Source organism: Myxine glutinosa, chromosome 11 (assembly GCF_964187855.1).
Source record: "Myxine glutinosa chromosome 11, kmMyxGlut1.1, whole genome shotgun sequence".
Taxonomy (NCBI): Eukaryota; Metazoa; Chordata; class Myxini; order Myxiniformes; family Myxinidae; genus Myxine; species Myxine glutinosa.
The window spans coordinates 37,842,622-37,868,685 of NC_136271.1; the positions used below are offsets into that span (position 1 = coordinate 37,842,622).

Consider the following 26,064-nt stretch of genomic DNA (forward strand, 5'->3'; position numbering starts at 1 on the left):
GGCATCCGGCCGTAAAACATTGCTTCAAAAAGGGGACCAAAAAACAACAACAACCACGGTTCCCGAAAAAGGCCAACCCCCGCTTTGCGGGGAAAAATGGCCTCTAAAGGTGGTTTTAATCACCTCCCAACCATTTTCCGCTCTTTCATTTCTTTTCCAGCCTGTGTATTCAATTCATGAAAGTGTTGCCACGTGTATTGGTTTATCCTGCTTGTGCTTGGTCTGAGATAGTGTTCCCGGGGGCAAATGGCCCGGGACTTTAGTTCTAAGGGCAGCCTACATAATGCGGCACATAGCCTTGATTCGCTCAGCCAAATAAGTAACCACCACGTAGTCGCTGGCACGATTCCCTGTCTGCCACACTTAATTCACAAGCATGGTAAAGACTCTTTTAATGATGGAGAAATATTGGGTATTCATTATTCTCTGCATGGAGCACTGGCAAATGGAGTAAGTTTTTAAACGTTATTGTAATTAATATTCTACTGCTGTTCTATTTGACGCTTTGACTTGATGTACTGGTATTGTATCATATAATCCGAAACCTGGGAGTTTTTAAAATATATATAATAAATGTATAATAAATGAGCCACAGCATGCTGTAGATTTCGAGATCAATGAAGATGTTGTACATTTATGAATAGAAAAAAATGATAGAGGTGCGGGAAAGAAAGTTTCGGAGAGAAAGGTTATTTCACCGAGGATTGGAGTTAATGAGTGACTTACGATTGGTCCTTGTGGTCCAGGGGGTCCAGCTACTCCTGGTGGGCCTGGAGCACCCTAAGGATGAACAGCTCCAAGATAAATCACAAGGTAATTCACCGAGATAATTGTGTGAAACCTTTAAAAAATAGGATTCTAATTGAGGAGAGAAGTCAAATCCACAAGCAAAATCAGATCGGACAGTCAGATTCATATCCAACTTCATTGAGAGTGAATCAGAAGACGAAACATTTGAGTGGTGAGCTTTGCTGTACTGAGAATGCAGTTTGATGGCTGGAAGGAAAATTAGGTACTTACTGCAAATCCTCTTTCTCCAGGCAATCCCTGCATCCCTGTCTGACCTTTATCCGCCTTTGACAAAACAATCGACACAACAAAATGGTGAATGTAAAGGAACATAAGGCAGTAAAGCACAGCCTCCACTAACAATTCTCCACTTGCAATTGCATCATAGCCATATTTAATTATGTATTTATTTATTTAATCAACCTATCACGTTGCTGTAGCCATTCACTTGCTTCACTTACATCTATTCATTCGCAAAGTCAACATCTAAATCCATTTAAGCGATTGACGAGAACAATATGATTATGGCACCAGCTGAAATGATGACGACAACCTTTTATGTACAGAAGGTAGGAGACATGACAAGCAGCTTTTTAACCTCCTTGAAAGATGGTTGTGTCTGGTCTTTTCCACCTGAAATCCGCATTTTGGAGATACAAACCAGCGACACACACACACACACACACACACACACACACACACACACACACACACACACACACACACACACACACACTGAACCCTTTGGATATTTTCCATCGTATTGCCGGAATGATATGAACCAGAAAACTCATGGAAACATAAACCAAAAACGGTAATTGCAAACAAGGAAGTAATGCTCACATATGACCTCTATTTTGAAGGCACCTTTTTATGTTGTTGTGTTTGTTGTATTTTGTTGTTGTGTTTGTTGTATTTTGAAGGCACCTTTTTATGTTGTTGTGTTTGTTGTATTTTGTTGTTGTGTTTGTTGTATTTTGAAGGCACCTTTTTATGTTGTTGTGTTTGTTGTATTTTGTTGTTGTGTTTGTTGTATTTTGAAGGCACCTTTTTATGTAAAAAGGTAAAAAAAACAAAAAACATTTAAACACAACTTGGGACGTGTACTCTGACCCCATCACCGAAGCACACAGTCCAACAAGAATGTCCCATGAGCATACACTACACATGCACCTCAGCCTGAAGCACATGGTCAATCAAAACACATACATCCTAACACTGAAGGGCCAGGATGCATGGTCATACAATTGGACCTCTCCTCCATGGGAGCGAGACCTCACAATTTCAACGGCATGCCGTCCCGAAGAGGGTTTATTCGCTCTCATCAGGACGGCATACATCGATGGATGATCCCATCGAGCATGAACATATAAAACAAAGCATTGCGATCGGATATCGTACTTATAGGTACAAAAAGAAAAAAAGGCATTTTGCTAATTGAGGTGTCAGTACCCAGCAATTTTGGCCGGAAGAATGCAGAAATAAAATGACCAAATATCACGACCTCAACTAGAACAGCACTCGGTGGAGAGCATATACACGCCAGGCTGACCAGTTTACGTTTTGAATCCCACTGATAGGTCGGATTTGTATTCGGACCTGACCCAAAATCTATTCGGCTTGTTCTTGTCACTTACCCAACTCATCCACCAAATTTTGTCATAATCCATCCACAACTTTTTCAAATATGCTATATATAGTTTTTGGCACTTTCACTCAATGGTGAAGACTCACGTAAAAAAAAAAAAAAAAAAATTCTCACATTCAGATATATCTTCGGCTTTTCACCAAAATCGAATTGATTCGTCCTTATCACACACCCATCCCGTCCACCAAGTTTCATCCGAATCCGTCCATAACGTTTTGAGATATCGTGCTATATATCAGTTTCAGCCCTATCTCTCAATGGTGAAGAATGACTTATAAAAATTCTCTGATCCAGATCCGGGTTCGAATCTTCACCAAAATTTCTTCAATATATCTTTGTCTCACACCCCACCTGTCCAACAAGTTTTGTCCGAATCCCTCCACAACTTTTTGAGATATTGTGCTATAAGCCACTTTTTGCCCGATCTTCCAATAGTGAAGAATCACTTAAAAAATTATCAGATCCAGATCCGGCTCTTCACAAAAATCTAATACGATAACTTCATCCTTGTCACATACCCAAACTGTCCACCAATTTTGTTCGAATCCGTCCACAACTTTTTGAGATGTCCTGATATGTATCATTTTTTGTCCTATCTCTCAATGGTGAAGAATGGTGTTGGCTTAGCGGTTAGGGTGCCGGTTTGGGATCCTGGGATCCTGGGTTCAAATCCCGGTCGATCGCTGAATTAACGCCAGGGAGGTTGACTCAGCCTGTTCATCCTTGTGAGGTCGGCAAATGGAGTACCATTTCACTGCTAATCCCCTGTGTGTCGCAAGAGGCGACTAACAGGGTTGGTGCAGGGTTGGTGGCAGGAAGGGCATCCGGCCATAAAACATTGCTTCAAAAAGGGGCCCAAGGTGCCCAAAAAAGGCCGACCCCTGCTCTGTGGGGAAAAATGGCCTCTAAAGGTTGTTCTTCTCAATGGTGAAGAATCACTTTAAAAATTCTCAGATCCAGATCCGGATCCGGCTCTGCACCAACATCGAATCATTTCGTCACTGTCACACACCCAACCTCTCCACCAAATTTCGTCCCAATCCGTCCATAACTTTTTGAGATATCCTGATCACAAACAAAGAAAAAGGTGTAAAACAGAACCTACGTCAATCTTCGGTGGCGGAGGTAAAAATGAAGTGAAAATATCCTGGAACCTGAAGAACGTCGAAATTGCACCAGTGATTACTGGAGCAATGGGAATGATGAAGAAGAACCTTACAGAGATATTAAAAACCATCCATGGGACTATTAACATGGCCAGAGTACGACAAACGCAATATCAATCAATGAAGACCGAAGATCTACCACGATTTATATTTAACAGGGAATGCTCATCCCTTTAGTCATTACCATTGCTTCATTCCTGAGAACATTCAATAGGTGGCGTTCAAACATAACAAATAAATGACGTTTACCAAAAAACACTTTGCCTTTCACGAGCTTATAAACACTCTGGGAAATAAAAAAAACCGAAGATTATATTTATAATGGTACAACAATAATGATAACAATAACAACAATAAGTCTTATTTATGTGTCATCCTGTTTTCGTAAAATCTGTCCCGATTTTTTACGAGATCTCATATAATTCCAATGAGCATCTTATTGAATTTCGGGGAAATAATTTACAATTGCTCGGATGGAATGAGTCATAAAGATCTTTTCTTATATGGGATGTTCAAAGAGTTCTCGGAACGATAAGATTGATCCAAAGTGGTTGTGCACAAGATGTCCAACACCCCCAAAAGCAATTGTGAGAGATGGGACAAAGTTGTTTTTCAATCTCCAATTGGGAAGAAAATAAATAAATAAATAAATAAATATATACACTACCGGTCAAAAGTTGTAGAACACCTCAATTTTTCCAGTTTTTATTTAAATTTACGCAGTTTACTGTCTCAATGTACTCTGAAATTAAGCATAGAACAAATAAACAATTGGAGATAAAAAAGAAATCATAGAAATTTGAAAAAAAAAAAAAAAACATTGAAATTTGAATCATAGAAAAAAGAAATTTAAATTTTTGACTTGGCAAAGTAGCCACATTTTGCAGATATAACCGCCGAACACACTCATGGCATTCTTCCTACAATGGAAATCAAATATTGTTCGGGAAGTTCTTCCCAACACTGTTGCAGAAGTTCCCACAAATGTGTTGCACTTGTAGGTTGCTTTGCTTTCACCCTTCTGTCCAGTTCATCCCAAACCAGCTCGATGGGGGTTAAGTCTGGAGACTGTGCTGGCCATTCCATGATTTGAAGCCTACCGTCTTGTTCTTTTCCTCGAAGGTACTTTTGACATAGCCTGGAGGTGTGTTTAGGATCATTATCTTGCTGTAGGATGAACCCCTGACCAACTAGGCGTATACCAGAGGGTATTGCATGGCGCTGCAAAATGCTGTGGTAGCCCTTTTGGTTCAGGGTGCCAGTCACTCTGTGAAAGTCACCGACACTGGATCCAGAAAAAGAGCCCCAGACCATCACGCTTCCTCCTCCATGTTTGACAGTTGGTGTCACACACTGAGGAACCATCCTTTCTCCTACTCGACGGTGTACAAAAACCCTGCGTGATGAACCAAAGATTTCAAATTTTGAATCATCGGTCCATAAGACCTTCTTACAGTCTTCAGTGGTCCACTTGCGGTGCTTCATGGCCCCGCCAAGCCTCTTTTTCTCATTTTGCCATCTTAGCAATGGCTTTCTTACTGCCACTCAACCTGTCAAACCTGCAGCTCGAAGTCTTCTCTTCACAGTTGAAACTGAGACTTGCTTACTTTGACCAGTGTTAAGCTGTGCTTGAAGCTGTTGTCCTGTGAGCCGCGTATCACGCAAGCTGTTGACTCTCAGAAACTTGTCTTCTGATTCTGTTGTGGATTTGGGTCTGCCAGACCTCTTCCTGTCAGAGTTTCCTCCAGTTTCCAATATACTACTTCCTGCAGTGCAATATTGTCCAAATAATACTTCAGAGGGTGTAATAACAGTCTGTTCCAATACTGCTTTTATACAGACAGGGGGTTTGTAATCAAGTAATCAGCAGAGGTTGGGACACCTGTAGGAATTGTTTGCATCAACTTTCAAGGCTTAATGTACTTACATTGCTGCAGAACAGCTGTAAGTTGTTAACCCATTACTTGTTCCCTGAAGAAGGCTTTTTTTTTTTACAATATAACTGTACAATTTACATTATTTTCCCGTTTTTGCTAACCTAAACTTTTTTTTTTAACCTCTAGCAGTTTACTGCTTACATTTGTACCATTTCAGGTTATTCACTGGACATTAAACTGCGTAAATTTCAGTAAAAACTGGAAAAATTGAGGCGTTCTAAAACTTTTGACCGGTAGTGTATATATATATATATATATATATATATACATATATATATTGTTGCGGAAACGGAGCACGGCACTCCCCTTAGCGGGGGGGGGGGGGGGGGTGGGGGAGGGGGGGGGGGGTAATCCCCCTTCTATTTGCACTGGCCGTCTCCGCTCCTGAAGCTACCCCGCTCCTTTGTGGGGTGGGATTGGCCGAGGCGATCGGTCAAAGGATTCACGTACGCCCCCACCGAGCCCTCCACAAAGCAGGTGGGCAACCCTGTTCGAGACCACGGGCAAGATGTTATTTTGCCGAGCGGATTAGCAGCCCGTGGCTCGAACCATGAGCAGTACTAAACCCGATCCTAAACGTTGGCCAAATCGTGCCACAGGTACTCAATGGGAAAATCACAAAGACGACTGGACGAGCATGAAGAAGAAGACAAAGGTAGGAAATAACAGGATTTATTAACCAATTACTATTTACACAATCAAAGAAACCAAGGAGAAGGAAAGAAAACGAAAGTAATCTACAGAATAAGAAGAAGACACAGTGCAATTCTACTTATCTATACAGTCTTACTTAAACCCCAGGACAACACAGACAAACAGACGACAATCAGACTTACACGAATGGGGAATGAAGGCAGGAACGAATGGCTGGAAGCGGAGGAAGGTTCAGGTGGTCCACAGAGCTGGAAGGATGCGGGTCCGGTTCGTGTAAACGACAAGGCTCGAGGTGAGCGGCCGCCGACCCTTCTCAATCTGGTTCGCATGGCGGCGTTTCTTCGTAGCAGCGGGTCGAAACTGCCGTCAAAGCTCAACTCACTGCGGTGGACTCAGCTGCGGTGGATTCGGCTGCGGTGGACTCGGCTGCGGTGGACTCGGCTGCGGTGGACTCGGCTGCGGTGGACTCGGCTGCGGTGGACTCGGCTGCGGTGGACTCGGCTGCGGTGGACTCGGCCTCCCAACGTCCACCGCAGCGGTGGACTCGGCTGCGGTGGACTCGGCTGCGGTGGACTCGGCTGCGGTGGACTCGGCTGCGGTGGACTCGGCTGCGGTGGACTCGGCTGCGGTGGACTCGGCTGCGGTGGACTCGGCTGCGGTGGACTCGGCGGCGGTGGACTCGGCTGCGGTGGACTCGGCTGTGGTGGACTCGGCTGCGGTGGACTCGGCTGCGGTGGACTCGGCTACGGTGGACTCAGCTGCGGTGGACTCCTTACTCATCTCCTCGGGCAGTCCCTCCCAACTTCCTTTTATGAGGCGCGTGGCGATCCAGCCGCCGGCCTTTTGGAAACGCCCATCGGTGAGCTCGCCTCGGCCTTGATTGGTCGCGAGGGCTCACCGATCCCGCCCCTTGATGAGGCGTTGGCAAAGCCATGCCTTGTTCCTGGCGCTTGGCTGACTCCTCCCACCTTCTGCTCTGAGATGACCTCGTGTTCAATGGAGTCTGAGGCGCTGACAATAAGCCAAAGCAGTAGTGGTGAACGCCGCCGTACTGGCGCTTTTTAGGAGGCCATGGGGGTGTCGGAGGGATCCTATCTTATTCGATTCGGTGCAATGCAGTGTCAACTAATGGGCAACAGAGCCTTATACGGACATAGAATAAAGAAATAACTATAGAGAGGCTCTATGGTGGTCTACGTGCTTGTACATGGACTAGCTACGGTGCACTCATTTCAATTAACAGCCAATTAAAAGGGGATATGTACACAGGAAATTTAATACTAAATTTACAAAGTGAAGGTTCTAAAAACCGTAACAATATATATATATATATATATATATATATATATATATATATATATATATATATATATATATATATATACGATATATTAAACCAATCTTGATTAACAAGTAATCACCCTTGATTAACAACATTGGATTAACAACCAATCTTGTGAAGTGATGTTTGTCGATATGGTATTCATCGATTCAACATGGTGATGAACGAATTTCATTGTTTTTCTCTTCCAAATCATTGAATTAATATTTTTACTGGCTGCCATAAATTCACCCTCTTTAGGCAATTATTACACAGTTTACAAGGAAAAATGCAGCCAGCTTTGTTGTAATGTTTGTTATAATGTTTGTATTAATTGTTATAATGCATCCATCGCTTTGTTATAATGTTTGACTTTTTTAGCTTGTATTAATTGTTTAAAAAAAAAGAAGGTTGTCTCATAAGACGAGTGATATAGAAACACATCAATGGGTTGATTCCAATACCAAGAGGTGGACTGGCATTGCCCAAAAAGGTTGACTGACCTTTTTGAATATTGGTTGAAAGGTTGAATACCAATACCAAAAATGGTTGAATATTGCGGGTCGTAGGGTAGTAGATAACACACCATTCGTTATCAGTGGGCAGTTCTGTGTCTTTTACAGACTGCAATTAAAAATAAACATAGGGGTAATACCTCTGGCGCTTACCTGGTAGAATAAACAGTATACTGCACCGACTAAAGGTATTTTAAACCAATTTCAATGCTTGCTGGAAGACAGGACAGCATGTAGAATCATACTAACATAATCAAAAGACTTTAAACAAACAAACAAACTATAAAAACACCTATTTTGGGAGGCAACCTCCCCTCCTTCCTCCGACCCCGTGTACCTCCTCAGACCCCAATTTTTCCAATGCCGTAAACAAACATTGGTAAATCACGAGTGATGAAGGTTGTGGTCAAGTTTCATCGAAATAGTGTGTGTAGTTTCAGAGGAAAAAGCTAATTCCTATTTTGGGGGGTCAAACCTGGATCCACTTTGACCCCAGGTAGACCCCTTAGATCCCGTTTTTTTTTTTAAAGCCTTGAACAAACTTTAGTCACAACACAACAAATCTAATTTGTGCCAAATTTGGTCGCAATCCCATCAGCGGTTTCGGAGAAGAAGTTTCAAGTGTCTACGGACTGACGGACTGACAACGCGCCATCGCATAAGCTCCCCTGAACTTCGTTCCAGGTGAGCTAACCAGAATTAGCTGGTTTAACTTAAGTGACTCTTTTTCAGTACTCTCAATGTGCACTGCATCCAAAATACTCATGGTAAGTTGCATACAGAATTCAAATGGTTTGTATATTCTCAATGATTGTATTGCAAAGGGTTTTGAGTGACGATGCAAGTATTAAACATTTGAAGGTCCGTTCCTTATGCTTCGTCAACATAAAAAAACAACATTATCTCCGAGTCAAATTTCTGCCAATGCCATTTCATCTCTGGAACATATCTATTCAATCAGGTGAAAGTTCACTGTACTTTGAAGGAGGAAAAGCACGTGTCCACACATACAGTAAAAGTAGGCCAGAACTTTTTGTGAAAATATTAGGACAATATACTTTGAAAAAAAAATGAACTGACAAGGGAACAAAGAAAAAAACCCCACAAAACGCAATGCAAAAAGTCAAATCAATACAACCAGACGTGCCACACACAAGGCAATCTCCGGAGCTGCAGGATCCAAGGAAATAATGTTATTGTGTATATTATTGCAAATCCTTCACACATTGACAGATGCTCAACTTGCAATAATTGAATCAAATTAGATGTAAGATTTGTCGCTACTCTTATGTCAAACATGGGATACAGAGTTTCTAGTTTCATGTTGAATATAATGGCTGAAAATCAATACTTATTTAGAAGTTTTTCCTTTTGTAGATTAGTTGAACATATATCGTGTACAAAAGAGCAATAATGTCGTTCCTAAAAATCATTGACACCTGGTGTTTTCATTTCTACCAGAAATCTCTTGTCGTGGCTCAGTTAGCTCCCTGCGGCCGAGCTGCTCTGTAAACCTCTACCAAAGAGCTTTCATGGCCCGACCAATTACCAAATCGCTGGTGAAGCTTCGCCCAATGGGGATAGGCCAAAGTAGGATATTAATTCAATCTTCAGTTCAAAGCACAGACATTCTGCTTTGAGCAGTAACCTGACAATCATGGCTCAGAGTATATGACATAAAAATGGCTGGGTAGTGCTCAAACATTATGGCAAGGCAATTTAATTTTGTGCAGGACGTATTAGAGAAATTTCACCCTTCACTTTGTACTCGGTTTGCTACAAAATGCAGTGTCTTTACGTGGTCTCTATGAAAGGCAAAATGTGAGTGTCATGTCAGCTTTTGATGTTTTCACCTCCAGACCTTGTGCTCCTGCAGACCCTGGGTGTCCCCGCTTGCCGATCGCACCCTGCAAACACCGCGAAGACAAATGTGACAACCAGTTCTCTAATACGGCTCTTATACAAACCTCGACTTAGTACACAAAAAAAAATAAAAAGAATACATGTCTTCTCAACAAAGGACTCAACTGCTTAGACACTCAAAAGACATTGATATTTTTCTACCCCCGTTAATCTACCCCAAACCCACATCATTCAAATTCCCTGTTTTCTTTCCTGAAAGCCTCTGCATTGTCCATCTTGTTTATCCCGTGTACCCCACCGCAGACCTCTCTCTTCCACAGATCTGATGTCCCGGTTCTTTACTGTACTGTTGTTGTGCTTCCCACTCTCTCTCCCCCTCATCTCCTGCTTCCTTTGTTACATGTTTTATGTGTTAGCTCTCATACGTGCTTCGACCTAGTATTAAAAAAAAAAGACTCAACAAAAGACTCATGTATGGGGGGGGGGGGTATTCTAAGGTATACGAAAAATAATTTTCTAAATTACAAAGATGTACAGTCGTGGCCAAAAATATTGGCACCCTTGCACTTTTTTCAAATAACGCACCATTTCTTCCAGAAAATTGTTGAAATTAAAAAATATTTTGGTATCCACATTTGTATTTATTTCGTTTGCAGTGGAACAAAACAAAAAGCTGAAAAATTACTAAATCTTAGCTGATTCCACACAGAAATCCTAAAATGGTCCGGACAATATTAATGGCACCTTTTTTTTTTGTATGCAGGATTGAGGCTCGTGAAAGACCGAACATTTATCACACAAAAAAATCAAACAGACACACAAAGTATATAATAAGGGTAGTGGTAGACAAGATGGGGAGAGAGGGGGAAGGACACAAACAACATTTGAGAGCAGGAACATCGGGAGATCTGTGGGAGGGAGAGGGTTTGTGGAGGAGGTGTGGGGTGGGGGGGGGGGGATGTGGGTGGGGGGGTGGGGTGGGAAAAGTATAAAACACAAGGACATTGCAAGGACTTCCAGGAAGGAAGTTGGTATTTCATAAAAGTGAATCTGGGGTGAAATTAGCAGGGGTAGAAAAGATCAAGGTTTTGGATGGGGGAAGATAAGAGATGGTGGTGAACAGCCGTTTTAAAGATCTGGAGGGAGAAGTGGGATTGAAGAGAGTGAGGGAGTTTGTTCCAGAGGCGGGAGAAAAGAGGAATGAAGGAGTGAAGGTGAGCAGAGAGTCTTGATTTTGTCAGTTTAACCATAAGAGGGTTGCTGGCAGATCTTGTGCGACCTGAAGGAATATTAGGGGGACAGAGCACAGAGAGAGCTGGGGGAGCAAGGCCGGAGAGGAGTCGGTAGAAGACGGAAAGACCACCAACCTGCCTGTGGTGAGTGAGTGAAAGGTCCTCAGAGTTAGCTTCATCGCGGGAGATTCCAACGATTGTGAAAGCTTTGGTTTCAACAGCGTGAAGCCAAGCTAGGTGTGAGGCAGGAGCACCGGCCCAGAGGGGAGAACAGTATTCCATTGAGCTGCGGATGAAAGCCTTGTATGTGGTGAGGATCTCAGGTGTGCGAAGGAAGGACTTCGCACGATGGAGGATGCCCAGTCGGTGACTGGCTTTGGAGGCCAGCTTGGAAATGTAGTTTTCCCAGGAAAGATCATGGCAGATAGTGAGACCCAAAAGCTTGAGTGACAGAACTTCTTGGAGAGGATTGTTGAGATAGTAGATGGGAGGGTTGTCCAGTCGGTCTTTTCGGACAGACATAGTAAGAGTGTGAGATTTCTCAGTATTGAAAGACATAAACAAAGCCAATTGGCTTGCATCTTTTGATTGGCGAAAAAAATTAAATGACCCAATGAGCAAAGTTTTGAAATTTTAGGTCATTTGGGTGAAAATTGCTCATTTTATATGATGCTGACCTCTGACCTTTTGACAAACTTATTAATTTACCTTCTCAATTCTCATAGTAAACCTTTGTTGAAAATTTGATGACCAAACTCAAATGGTAAATTGAAATTTCAGGTCAATTGGATGAAAATTGATGATTTTAGGGGATGCTGACCTTTGACCTCTTGACCTCTGACAAAATTATTAATTTGCCTTCTCCGTATTTTCATAACTAAGTTTTGGTTAAAATTTGATGATAACATACGCCATTTGGTGTCTGTCTGTCTGTCTGTCTCTGATGAATTTTTGACTGCGATACATTCCGTCGTTACTTATCCAATCCCAAGCTTGACAGGATGATGAAGGGTTACATAATGAAGGTTGTAGCACATTCATTTTCCCCCTTCCCCAAGGGAGTTTTCTCCCCCATGTGGATTTTCCCAGCCATTGCCATCAATGGGGTTGCATGTTGAGGTGTATATACATGTTAAGTTAGCTTTATCGTGGTGTTTTTCCAAGGCCGCTTTGAATAACAAAACTAACGATAACGATAATAGCATAATATTAATAATATCACAAAACAATATTAATACCAATAATATCCCACCTCCCCAAGGTGTTTTTCCTCCTTGAACCACCTCGAGTCAACACTTATAAATAGCTTATCATGGCGTTTTCGTGGGAGCAACGGCGCAACGGCCTCTACCAGAAGTAAACATATTATAAACCACAAACACGTATGATTCGCTTTTTAAACAGTCGCTAATGCTGTTTATAACACTAAACAGAGATTTGGAGGAATCCCGACATCCGTGAGGTAAGCGTTACTTACAGAACTGAGCATAGATCTACTGTACTCCATATACCCCACAAGGGTTGGGTTAATAACATGGCCCTTTCTGCCGCTACAATGGCGTTTTTCGTAGTGAACATTTGAAACTCACTCCTGTTGTTTAACACGAAACTGAAAGGGAGGAAGTCCGGGTTGTGCTCCTTTGCCAAGCAGCTAGCTAGCGCTTGCCAAGCCAGCCATTCCTTAACGGTTTTAGAATGGAGTGCTTGCTCAAATGCTTAAAACACTTGGCGATCTCTCTACAAGAAACTTGTTAAATTAACACACATCAATTGTTCTTGAGACCCAACCATAGATCGACTGCAATCTATATACCCCAAAGAAGAATGACCCTTCCTGCCACTCCCATAGTGAGCAGGTTCACTAGTAGCTTAGATGGTAAAAAAAGTTACGGTCCAGACAGACAGACAGACACATACAGACACACACAGACACATACAGACAGACAGACACACATAAGTGATTGCAAAACCCAGTCTCCTGCTGTGCAGGGGCCGGGCTAACAAAGGCTGTGTGGTGAAAAAGCAGCAATGCAACAATGGGACAGAACCTGTTAGAAGTTTTTGTTTCACGAGTTATCAGAGTGACCACTATATTCGTCATGGGTGTGTCTGTCTGTCCGCAGCATGACTACCTGATGATATCATCCGATCTTGATGAAACTTGGGTGGGAGGTTGATATCATGATCTAGTTGTGTCCTGCCTAGAGTGGGCGTATTGCGTCCATTGTGGGCGGAGCCACGCCCGAAAAAGATGTCTTTTTAGAGGGTAATCGATTTCAAGCGACATCTTCTCCGAGGGGTTTGGTGGAATCTGACAGGGGTTTCGATATTTGGTTAGGCCAATGTCATGTGTCTAGCCCCATGGAGCTCGATTTTTCATTATCGCCCCAAGGTCAAGGTCACAAGGTCACAAAATTTAGAAAAGTCGATTTTCTATGGTTTTATTACATTGTTCGCTTCCTGATAGGGTGAAATGTCGTACATGATCTTATATTATCACAAACATCATGAAATACAAGTTTTCCAACAAATTTCAGAATCTTCGACCTTTGACCTTTGAAGGTCACAAAGGTCAAAGTTTCAAAGTTGTCGGAATCGAACCGAATTTTCGGTATTGTGTAGGTAACTAACCTCATAACGCAGCGCATTGGGGCCCTTTGTAAATAGGCATGTACACCGCATGTCGGGGGCCGACACCTGCCACCTGGGCCCCCGACCACCCAGTCTGGGCCTGTTTCGGTTATAGTCCGTCCTTTGTCATTGAATGCCGCTTGCTGGTGAACCATCGTCGTCTCCTGACTTGTCTCTTTTTAACTCACTGTGTGGAATAAATTGCCAATTAGAATTATACAATGCTAGATTTGCCTTGTCATTTTCTACAAGGAAAAATAGGTTGATCCCAGGAAGTCGAGGATTCCGGCGAAAAAAATCTGTCCAACTGCCATCACACTTGGAAAGGTGACGAGCCAGCGTTGGTTTGGCATCGTTCACTACCTGGGGTATGTGGAAGCAGAAAATTCACTTTCTCATAATTGTAAGTTTCCAAGTAGATGATTACAAAGACAATATTGTTTAAGGGAAAATAAATGATTCAACCTTAAATTAACAGATGATGATTTGACAGTTTGTGACTGCATGCAATGAGTCAGCCAAATTAATGTGATTATAATTTAAAGTATGGAAGCACAGGCTGGAAAATGGAGAAGGTTGCCTAAGATGGGATGGCACCCATGACTGTGCATTGTAATTTTACTTTTCACAATTACTGCAAATGGAAAAAAAAGTAAAGTATGAAACTTATGAGATGAGGAACTTAAATTTCGTAATTGATGGAATCGAAAAACGTAAAAGAGGAAAATTCCAACTTTTACTCTGACATAGGGCTAATGCCCAAAATGTCCGTTTCTCCTTGTTCGCTAACACACACAGATCGACACTATAATTCACAAGCAAGACTAGTTCTTCATTCTACATAAATTTAACACTTTTTAATTTGCTTCCAAATGCAGTAATTGCAAAAGAAAGAAATTCGATTGCCATCTCGTGGGCAACATTACCCGACTCACGACGACATCTGGAAATGGATTACACAGATGGAAACCATTATTAAGGCAAAAAATCGCCTTGCATGACACTATTATATGTGTTTGTAATGTGTATGTGAATGCTGGCAAGAATGTGTATCTGCCAGAAGGGAAACAAAGCAGAGTTCAGATTCCAGTAGAGAGCTTAATTCTTCCACTGAAAATGTACAACACTTTGGGGACAATGTGCCACTCCACCAGAATCTTGAGAAAGTATCTATATATCGAAATATTTATATCTGTGCAGTGTCTGTGTTGTCTTGTCGGTCACTGAACTACTCCCTCAATCTTTTGTGAAATCGCACCAAACTTCTAGTATGCACCTATTGTTGTGAAAATCAAGATTCAACAGCAACCCCAAAGTAGGTTTAATCGTAATTCGTTCTCAACATCATCTAGAGAGAAACCAATAAACATGGTATTAATAATACATACAGGTGAATACAGGTGCGGACAGGCTGTATGACTATAAAAGCTTTGATACATATTGCAGACACGTTACCTTTCTAAGGGAAGCCCAGAGAAGCTCTAGAGGTACATCGCTAGGGTTACATCGTGGTGACGGATCTACATCGCCTGTCCGCGCTGATATATATATATAGGAACCGAGAAAGGGTCGCGTAGCGGCCATGAGGCGAATAACATCAGTGTCGTAATTTGGATGACGATTTCATTACATTCTCCCCGCGCTTAGATCCAAACTCGGCGGTGAAGAACAGCAGACACATACAGAGGAATACATAGGAATGCAAAGAACGAAATACATTGGAAAGATGTCACTGCCGGTCGAACGTCCAAGGGGCCATCAATCCCGATGGCAGGGTTACTGCATTTCAGCCAGTTAGCCCGGTTAGCAATCAATCTCCAGCTATAGATATAGCCCTCATGATAATTAGAGATGATGGATGAATTGTATGTATACATCTTCCTCTGCAATCGAATAGAAAACAATTATTATGTATGGTACTTTAATGTTTATGGCGTAGCCCATTGGGCAATGCCGTCAAGAACAGTGCTGGTCCATCTGTATGTATGTATGTATGTATGTATGTATGTATGTATGTCCCCTCAAACGTATACCAATCAGAACATGACATGGCGATGATCTGGTCTGGCAGAGGATCTGGTCACATGACATGGCGATGTGTTACATCTGGAGGAAGTCCCAGTCAAAGATATCGGACCGAGCAAGCAGTGGTCATCCCAGGGAGAAGACGTTGAGCCCGTGGGTAGTAGTAGTCTTCCTGTGGGGTAGTCTGAGTAGATAAGGGTACCTCGGTGAACAGTGAGAAACGGCTCAGTAGCTAGATGGGTAAGGTGTACCTTTGAGATTCGCAACTCATTACATAAGGTGTGCCATGACGAAGAGCGACTGGCCATACGACGCAAAGCAACGCATTACAGGCAGATGTCGGTGTGGCAGATGTGTAATCCATAACAGTAAGTAAGAAGACCATTACAGTAGGTCTGTACCCGTGGCTCCCAAGGGTACATACGCAGTACAAGCGCATGTAGCGGCACGCGAATCTACCGTTGGCAGCGATCGCACGAGTCACGAGCGGCCTCTGAAGGCTGCCTGGACGACCGGCATGGCCGACGACGCACAAACGGTCGAAACGCGCCTCTCCAGCGAAGCGCGCAGGACCGCCGGGATGCATATGGCAAGCTTGTCCATCTGCACCGCGCGGGGAGGATCGGAGAAGATCGGCAGACCGAGAGAGTCCCGGCTGGACAAACCATGTTTGTCCCAGCGTCGTCCCGGATCGTTATGATTGATTGTCATGATTGTCACGCGGATCGGAGAAGATCGGCAGACCGAGAGAGTTCCGGCTGGACAAACCATGTTTGTCCCAGCGTCGTCCCGGATCGTTATGATTGATTGCCATGATTGTCACGCCAGATGACCCGGATGGATTGGCCATCCCGGATGTCCGACCGATCCATCCAGTTGACGCCATCGTTGCATGGCACGGATCCAGCCGGACCGCGGATGGATCGACCATCCACGGACGCAATGGCACAGAGAAGGCCCGGATGGATTGGCCATCCCGGATGTCCGACCGATCCATCCAGTTGACGCCATCGTGGCATGGCACGGATCCAGCCGGACCGCGGTTGGATCGTCCATCCACGGACGCAATACCGCAGTGCAGCTCATTGAGGCTGCATTGGGAGGGAGAGGTGTACTCTATTTGATTGATTAATTGTATATTTAAAATCAATAAAAGATTATCACAAAATATTTTCATAATCAATTGGCGCATCGCATAACTAACCCACAAGGGGCGAGGAGGGAGTCGCCACCCGGGCGAGCAACAAGAACATCCCGGGTCCCCACAAGAGTCGAGGTGGCCCGATCACAGGGATGGGCCATGTCGAGAAAACAAAAGGTCGCAGGGGCCATGGGTCACGGTGTACCCAGTGAGACCAGCGCGACCTCACGGGAGCGCGGCAGATTAGCAACATGGTCATATCCCTAGGACATACTATCCACAAACCGCAAGAATAACGAGGTAGACAAAACATCAGTTAAAGAGGTGGCTGCAGTGCGCTGCATACCGAAGACAGACGACCTTCACAGTCTGGGTCAGGCTGAGTCACAGTCAGACTGGGGCATAGGGAAACGGAATCAGACGAGGCAAGAGCTCTGTCCGATAACAACGTGCCCAGAGTCAAGGACGAGCACGCAGTACGGTGTCCTCGTTACATGCGCAGGCGACGAGGGAGTCGGGCGCGACGCTCAATGTCACGAGGTCACCGTGTACTCCCACCGCGGTGACCCTGAGGGAGCGCCGCGGTACGTTGTACACGTCGTTACGTAAAGGACAATTAGTACATAGAAAGGAAACGAATCCCCGATGAGACCGCGGGAAGCACGCCATTACGCAAATGACGCCGCGAAGCGAACGCGTCTAAGATGCTGTAAAGCGTACGCGTGATACAGTCGATGACGTCATCAAGTAGGTCGGGCGGGTTTGACGGCGAGCTCCAGCCGAGCGGCATCCCCAGACGGAGCAAAGCAGCACACCGAAATCCAACGTCTCGCGCGCAGCAGCACCCGAGCGAGCCCGAGATCGGCACACGGCACACGAACCCGGCCGGCGGCGAAAGCATCATCTAGGGCGCACCGCGTACGAGGGAAACCGAAAGCCGCGTCTCGGCCCGTTGATCCAGAGCGGGCGAGCCCGCCGAGCCGAGGGGCGAGCACGCCCGGCAGCGACAGACCGCACGACCCGAAGCAGCGCCCCGCCTGCCTGGCTGTCGGGTCTAAGGAGCAATCACATACAACGCCCTGAAGTAGCATCTCATATGAGGTGCATCGAGCATGAAGGATGAAGAGGAGGCCTTTCAGTCCGACAAGCCTGCTCTATACCAACACTACATAAACGCAATATAACGCAATCCAACAGCTTATCGAATTAAATAATTGGGTGAAACGCGGGGTGTAAAAAAAAAAATGAAAGCATTCGGTCCACATACATTCCATGCACAGCATTTTACAATGGTCGCAGGTGGTTAACGCATACGCCGTTTGATCAAGTAAAACAAAGGACGAAGAAGAACGATCACTTATAGAATACACATGGTAGTCAGGTATACGATCAACCATTAGAAGCATATGCCCGTGTGTCGTGAAAGGCTATGAAGGTCCCGCTCGACGTCCATAGAAACTCATCCGTGCTGCGACGAGTCGTCGCATGGTGCCAAGCGAGCCTCCATTGAGGCGAATCCGGGCAGCGGAGTCGCCGGCCTCGGGGGAGCAGCTGCTATCGCAGGTGGGATTGCGACGGCCGCGATAAGAATCGCCGGCCTCACCGAGTGCTCGTCGCATGGCGCCAAGCGAGCCTCCAAGGAGGCGATTCCGGGCAGCGGAGTTCGCCGGCCTCGGGGAGTAGCTGCTACATGCAGGTGGGATTGCGACAGCCGCGATCAGAATCGCCGGCCTCACAGAGTGCCCGCGAGAGGAACCGCATGCAAAGGGGACCATCCAGTGAAGAGGCGGCGCGCGCAACTGGCGCGTCGTGCATTTGTAGTGATTCCTTCCAGCGACGGTGCGGTGCCACGCGAAGGGTGCCACGTGTAGGAGGTGATCGGAATCAGGATGGGATCGCGGGCCTCCCAGAGTAGTAGCACGCGATGGGAGCAGTGCACGTCGATTCGCGTGGAGGAGGTGGTTCCACCGAGTATCGAGTGGTCGGGGTGAGCCGGTCGTGAGAGGCACGGCGTGCTTCCGACGAGCAGCGCGCGTTCGCGCGGAGGAGATGGGCCACAGAGTAGCGAGTGGTCGGAGTGGAGCCGGTCGTGAGAGGCACGGCGTGATTCCGACGAGCAGCGCGCGTTCGCGCGGAGGAGATGGGCCACAGAGTAGGCGAGTGGTCGGAGTGGAGCCGGTCGTGAGAGAGAGATGTGACTCGGAGTAGATGGGCCACTGAGTAGCGAGTGGTCGGAGTGTGCCGTCCGTGTGGAGGCATAGCCGACATGGAAGACGTGATCACTCGCGTAGGAATCTCAACTCGGGCCGAGGCACGCATATCTAGGATGAATCCCTCGGACGGAGCCGTTAGTGCTTCCGAGCTGCGATCGGACGGGTAGGCCGGCGGCTCCAAGCGGGTCCGTCGTTCCGACGCGGTCTCAACCGCGTGCAAAAGCAAACGAGCATCGTGCTCCAGGCATCGAGCCGGAGTCCGTCACGCCTGCTCTGGCGTTCGGGTCTCACGAGAGCAGGTCGCTTTTTGTCGACGCGGTCCCGCGAAAAGGCTTGCGACGTCCCGTCTTTCGAGGCAGGCCGGCAGCGAGAGTAGTCGGAGCTCCGTTGCTGGAGCTAGCTCGACGGGTCCTCCGCTGGGCATTCTTCTCCGAGGCGAGCAGTGCAGGAGCGATGTCAGGAGAGGAATTACGATTAAGTGTTGTGAAAATCAAGATTCAACAGCAACCCCAAAGTAGGTTTAATCGTAATTCGTTCTCAACATCATCTAGAGAGAAACCAATAAACATGGTATTAATAATACATACAGGTGAATACAGGTGCGGACAGGCTGTATGACTATAAAAGCTTTGATACATATTGCAGACACGTTACCTTTCTAAGGGAAGCCCAGAGAAGCTCTAGAGGTACATCGCTAGGGTTACATCGTGGTGACGGATCTACATCGCCTGTCCGCGCTGATATATATATATAGGAACCGAGAAAGGGTCGCGTAGCGGCCATGAGGCGAATAACATCAGTGTCGTAATTTGGATGACGATTTCATTACACCTATCTCTCCCGTTGGTATGTTCTAAGAGTATTTTTTTAATTTCTGAAAGGAAAAAAAAAATTTTTGAAAAATAAATTCCAATTTTGATTTTTTTTTACTTCAATCTTCAATTTAAATGATTTATAAAATGTAATATCACGTATATTGCAAATACATTGTGCAAAATAATGGTTTGTATTAGGATTGGTGTAAACCATGACAAAACAGCAACTCAGGTACAGTCATCTATCTATATATCTGCATATGTGGGCAGTGTCTGTGTTGTCACTGAACTACTCCCTCAAACTTTTGTTTCCATGGTTGTGAAGTGTTTTTAATAACGTTGTTGGTGAGGTGTTTTGAATCACGTGGTGGTGAGGTGTTTTGAATCACGTGGTGGTGAGGCGTTTTGAATCACGTGGTGGTAAGGTGTTTTGAATTACGTGGTGCTGAGATGTTTTGAATTACGTGGTGGTGAGGTGTTTTGAATTACGTGGTGGTGAGGTGTTTTGAATTATGTGGTGGTGAGGCATTGTGAATTACGTGGTGATGAGGTGTTTTGAATTACGTGGTGGTGAGGTGTTTTGAATTACGTGGTGGTGAGGTGTTTAGAATTACGTGGTGGTGAGGTGTTTTTTATTTTGTGGTGGTGCGGTGTAATCGTCCCAAACTTCCAGTCTGCACCTACCCCTCCTGCATGTATGTGCTGAGGGTTTTTTTATATATTTTATATTTTTTCAACCTAAATTGCTTATAAAATGTAATATCACAATCTCTACAAAAATATTTGTGCAAAATAATTGTTTGTATTATGATTGGTGTAAGCCTGGTGTTGGCTTGGCGGTTAGGGTGCCGGCTTGGGATCCTAGGATCCTGGGTTCGAATCCCGGTCGATCGCTAAATTAACACCAGGAGGGTTGACTCAGCCTGTCATCCTTCCGAGGTCGGCAAATTGAGTACGAGCTTGCTGGGATGAATGATCCCGGTGTGTACCCCGGTTTAGAATAGGTACACCGTATCCCTGCGCATCGTAAGAGGCGACTAAGGGTTGGCGTCAGGAAGGGCATCCGGCCATAAAAACATTGCCTCAAAACAGGGATCCATGATTGTCATGGAGCCCGCAAGGCTAACCCTCGCTCTAGCGGGGAAAATGGCCTTAAAACGATCATTCATTCATTCATTCATTATGATTGGTGTAAATCATGACAACACATCAACTCAGGTACAGTCATTATCCTGAGGTAAATCAAGCCCGTTCCTCTGTAAAGATACGGGGAGGGGGGAGTCAAGTCGGAAGTCATTGTCGTCAATTGAATGTCGCATTTATTTTGTATTCCCTGTCAAATGGCATTGGTCCCGCATTCCGAACCCGGAAGTCGGAAGACATTGTCCTCAAATAAATGTTTCACTCTCTGTCACATGCCGTTGGTCCCATGTCAATCGGATGAAGTTGAAAAATTAACGTTCCGAAGTTTCTCTGGGACGTACTGATTCCGAATATGAAGTTTAAAAATTAACGTTCCGAAATACGCTGATGACGTCATAATTTTAAAACGCGAGGTTTTTTAAATTTTAAGGTGTGCTGTAGTTGCTCTGAGACGTACTGATTCTGAATATGCCTTTGGTTTTGCTCTGCGATGAGTAGTTCTCGAGTTATAAGAGGACAAACAAACAAACAAACAAACATACTTTACTGCTTTATATATATAGATATACTTTATATATATATATATATATATATATATATATATATATATATATATATATATATATATATATATATATATATATATATATATAAATAACTGTGAGAAATAGTAGAAACTCCACAGTACGAGCAGGGCGTCTCATTTGCATTAAATAAATAATCGGGAGATTAAATCAGACGCGGACGTAGCTTCAGGACGGTCGCTGTTTAATTTTCGACAAGCTTTCGACCAACAAAGGTCTTCTTCTTAGTCGTCCCCAAGTTCAGCGGAGGCTTCCGCTGCGGAAGCAATATATATATATATATATTGTTGCGGTTTTAAGAACCCACACTCTTGTAAATATCACATCATTAAAGGTTAAAGGTAGCACCCCATAGATAGGCCACAAGCAACATGTAGGTCACCATAGGACTTCAGTTATTCCTTAGTATGTGTATAGATAAGGCCATGTTTCCAATAGTTGAATCTGCGTTGTGTCAATCAAATAAGGAGTAGGCCCCATTCGTCCATTTTGACAGCCTCCCTCTCCAAGCGATGCCATTAAGCACGCCTTGCTGTCTGTGCCCCATGGCCCTCCCAATTTGTTACGTGCCTTTGTTAGCAGCGTTCGCTGCCCTTGAGCTTGAGCTCACTCAAACGCTGCCATAAGCCACGAGGTGAAGCCCGGAAAAAGGCGGCGGAGCGCCAGGAAGAAGGTGTGGCCACGTCATCCAACCCTCAGGGCGGGGCCGGTAGGCCATAACCAGCCAACCAGGGCTGGAGGGACATCGCCTGATAGGCGTGGCTTTTGGGCTGGCAGAGCGATCGCTGGCTGGATTATAAAAGCGAGTGCACAAAGCCCTTTTACAGGACTTATTGGGAGAGCGCACATTTACAGGACTTTAAGGAAGCGTGCTTGTGAACAAGGACTCGTTGGAAGGTTGGCTTTTGAGAGGAATCTCGCTAAGCACTCGGTGAAAGATTGATTAAAAGAGGACTTGTTGGAAGGCGCTTGGTAAAGGACTTATTGGGAGCGCACATTTGAGAGGACTTACTCGCTGGCGCTGATTAAAGAAGGATGGCCAAGGACTGTCGTGATTATGAAGAACGCGAGAGTATATGCGCTTGATCAAAGAGGGCTCGCTGGCACTGGGGAGTTCAAAGCAGGACCTTGGAGAGGGGGCGTTTGGCGCGGGTCGTGCGCCTATTACGTACGCTAGTACCAGCTTTCCCCCCCATCATTATAACTGTCCGTTCGCGTCACGCTACACGCAGAGCAGCCTGCCGGGTTTTCCATCGCTTGGACCGGAGCCGGACTGGAGCCTGGACGCGCTGGTGACCATCAACCTACCATCTGCAATTCCCCATGTGAGTGTCTGTGTGTGTGAGACGGGCCCGTTTGTCCAGGGAGTAAGTTAAGTAAGCCTGTAATTAAGACTGCCCTGTGTACTTCTCCTTCCTCTTTCTATCTTGTACATTTCTTTCGTTTCCTCTTCCTTCTGTACATTTGTAATAAATTGCTTTGTTCTTCCAATTTTCCTGATTTCCTCTTATCCGATCGCATCAGTCTTTTCTCCATTGGGTAAGCGTGGCACGATCGCAACCGCTTAGAATCGGGTTTCGTCACCTGTTAACAGCTCGGATCGTGGATTGCTATCCGCTCGGCATATTCCATCATATCCGTGGTTCGAGCGGGAGATATTTCCTTGCTTACTGGGCGGCGTTAATAAGTCGGTAATAAGAAGACGGCTTACAACCCTAGTTGACGTCGTCCGGAAGTGACGTCATAACTTCCAGGGTCGCGTCGGCCAGATAAAAGGACAAGGGGATTAACCCCCCTTGATAAGGGGAGAGCCGACGTTTGAGATCCGCAACAATGGTGTCAGGAGTGGGATTTGGAACCTGGGACTAAATTTTTTAGACCAAATTTTGGACACCAATTGTGCATATTGGCTGTAACAATTGGTGTCGGGGAGTGGGATTTGGACCCGAACCAAATTTTTTATATTTTGGATAAATTTGGTCAAAATTACGAGCAGCCGAAATTTTTATTAAAACATCTAAATTTTAAATCGTGCCATGGATAGCCAAGGCGATCGGATGCCGGTGGGGGTGGATGAGGAGGAGTTAGAGTTAACCCAGGACCCCCGAGAAGAAGTGGGACAATTGGGAGAGATGGAGGAGGAAATTGGTGAGGATGCAGCAGTAGGGGTTGCGGGTGGACAAAATGGCGGCGCCTCGCACATGGCGACGAGGGCCGCGCTCGCTGCGCAAATGGGAGGGATGGATATGCAGGCCCTCATGGCGCAGCAACAGGCAGTCATACGAATGGAGGTGGGAGAAATGAGGGCCGATAGTAAGCAAATGGAAAATAGAATGGGGGAGCAATTGGAAAACCAAATTGGGGGATTGAGAAACGATGTGGGAAACCAAATTGGGGGATTGAGAAACGATGTGGGAAACCAAATTGGGGGATTGAGAAATGATATGGGAAGTCAAATTGGGGGGTTAGAAAGTAAATTTGGGGGATTCGGAAGCAAATTAGGGGGCCAGTTGGAGGACGTGAATGGCCAAGCGAGGGAAATCAACGAGGGGTTGGCGAGGGAGGAAGCCAGGTGTAAAATAAAAGCATTGGGGAAGGACAGAGACCGCAGGTCAAGTGGGAAAGGCACACGGGTATGCGACGGGGTAGCGCGGCTTGAGGAATGCGGGAAAAGCGAGTTAGAGCAAAGCACAGCCGGGTGGACCGGGGTAGAAATCGCGACACGGGGGATAGAAAAGCCGACGACCGCAGAATTAGAAAATTTTATCTTATTAGCACCAGCGGTCGTCGAGCTGAATGAGGAAAAAGAGATTGAAATCAAAGAAATTATAGTGGAAATTGGGATTAAGAAGATGGCGGACTTAGAAGAGCAATCACGGGAGGAAGAGATGGAAATTGTGCAAAGTCTGTGTTCGCATCACGATGCCGTACTTGCTAATCCCAATAAAGATTTGCAGGTGCGTGTGGAGAAAAGGATCCCGAAGGTAAGCCAGGCTGTATATGGCGTGAAAAGGTTTGGCGCGAAAGGGTTTTTCGCGCGCTTGAGGATCCCGGCGTCACCCGGGCGCTCGTAGGACGTCCGTGGTGCGCTGTGTGAAAGGAAATGACGCGCGAGTGAGAAAAAAGTGTGCGTCGAAGAGCGAGTGTGAAACAGAGTGTGATCGGGAGGGTGAGAGTGACACAGAGTGTGAGATGGAGATGGATGGAGAGAGTGTGCGAGGATGCACACCTGAGTTGGATGAGGAGCGTGTGCGGGGATGCACACCAGAGCACGTGATTGGGTGTGCGACAAGAGATTGCACACCCGGGGGTAGGTGTGCGCTGAGTGGGTGGATGCAAGAGTGCACACCCGTGGTGGTTACGGAGTACGTCACGGGGGAGAGTGCACGGGAGGAGTGCATGGAAGAAAGGTGTGCAACGGAGTGTGTGAGTAGAATGGGTGCGCAAGAATGTGCGCGAGAGTGTGTAAGAAAGGAGTGTGCACGAGAGCGTGCGGTGGAAGAGTTAACTGAGTGTATGGGATGTACGAGAGGCGCTGGAGCGCCGCATTTTGTGAGTATGGAAAGGGTCGCGTGTGAAGGTGAGAATGCGACTCGAGCATCGACGCTGACCGGGGCAGAGCTCAGGCCGACGTATAGCCGACGCGAGCTCTCGGGGCGTGGTGGTCTTTGTGTGCAGCGGGGGCCGGCGGGGATCGTTGCTGCGGTGCTCTTGCAAAGAGCGCCGTGCACGATTCGGGCCGGGCTCCACCCTGTATGGTCAGTGCCGCGTCGTAGCGGCGAACAGCACGATTCCGGGGGAGAAAGGCCAGGTCGGACCTTCGCCCCCTGGATGGGGCAGTGCTCCGACCGGGGGAGGTTGGGTCATCGGGCCGGAGACCGAAGGGCTCTGCGCCGAGATGGACCCTGGAACCTCGGCCCGAGTATGCCTCCTCCCCAGAATCGAAAATGCCGGACGGACCCAACCTACAGTAGACCAACCACCTGCATACATGGCTCGGTTTTTCGAAGCCGGGCTGTAAAAATGTATTTCCACCCCGAGAGGCTCAGAGTAGTGGACGGATAGCGATCGTGATGGTAAATGGTATCCGGTGTAGAGGGATGGTAGAGCTACCATCCCTCACATCGTTTATTTTGGGGCAGAGGAGCAGTAGTTTTCTGGGGTTTGGCGGTATGAACTAGCCAGGGCAGGTTAGGATAATCGTTAGGGATCTAGAAAGATGACCATAGGTGACTTGAGATTTAAGTAGTGACATTGTACAAGTAGTGGGGACGTAGAGAGATTAGGTGGATGATAATGTCGAGGGAGTGCTTAGTATAAGGGATGACGGGGAGCACTAGTATTAGAAGGGAGTAGAAAATTAAATGATGCTGTGTGTATGAGCTTG

The 26,064-nt window shown here is 45.8% G+C and overlaps 1 protein-coding gene across 1 annotated transcript in view; it reads right to left on the reverse strand.

The window, feature by feature from the left end:
* Positions 1-26,064, reverse strand: part of COL22A1 (collagen type XXII alpha 1 chain) — a 283,216-nt gene that overhangs the window by 142,439 nt on the left and 114,713 nt on the right. The window contains exons 19-21 of the mRNA XM_068129833.2: positions 9,884-9,937; positions 1,021-1,074; positions 727-780 (exon numbers count right to left, since the gene is read on the reverse strand). Of these exons, the coding sequence (XP_067985934.2) occupies positions 727-780; positions 1,021-1,074; positions 9,884-9,937 (162 nt within the window). The remainder of the gene's footprint in view (positions 1-726; positions 781-1,020; positions 1,075-9,883; positions 9,938-26,064) is intronic.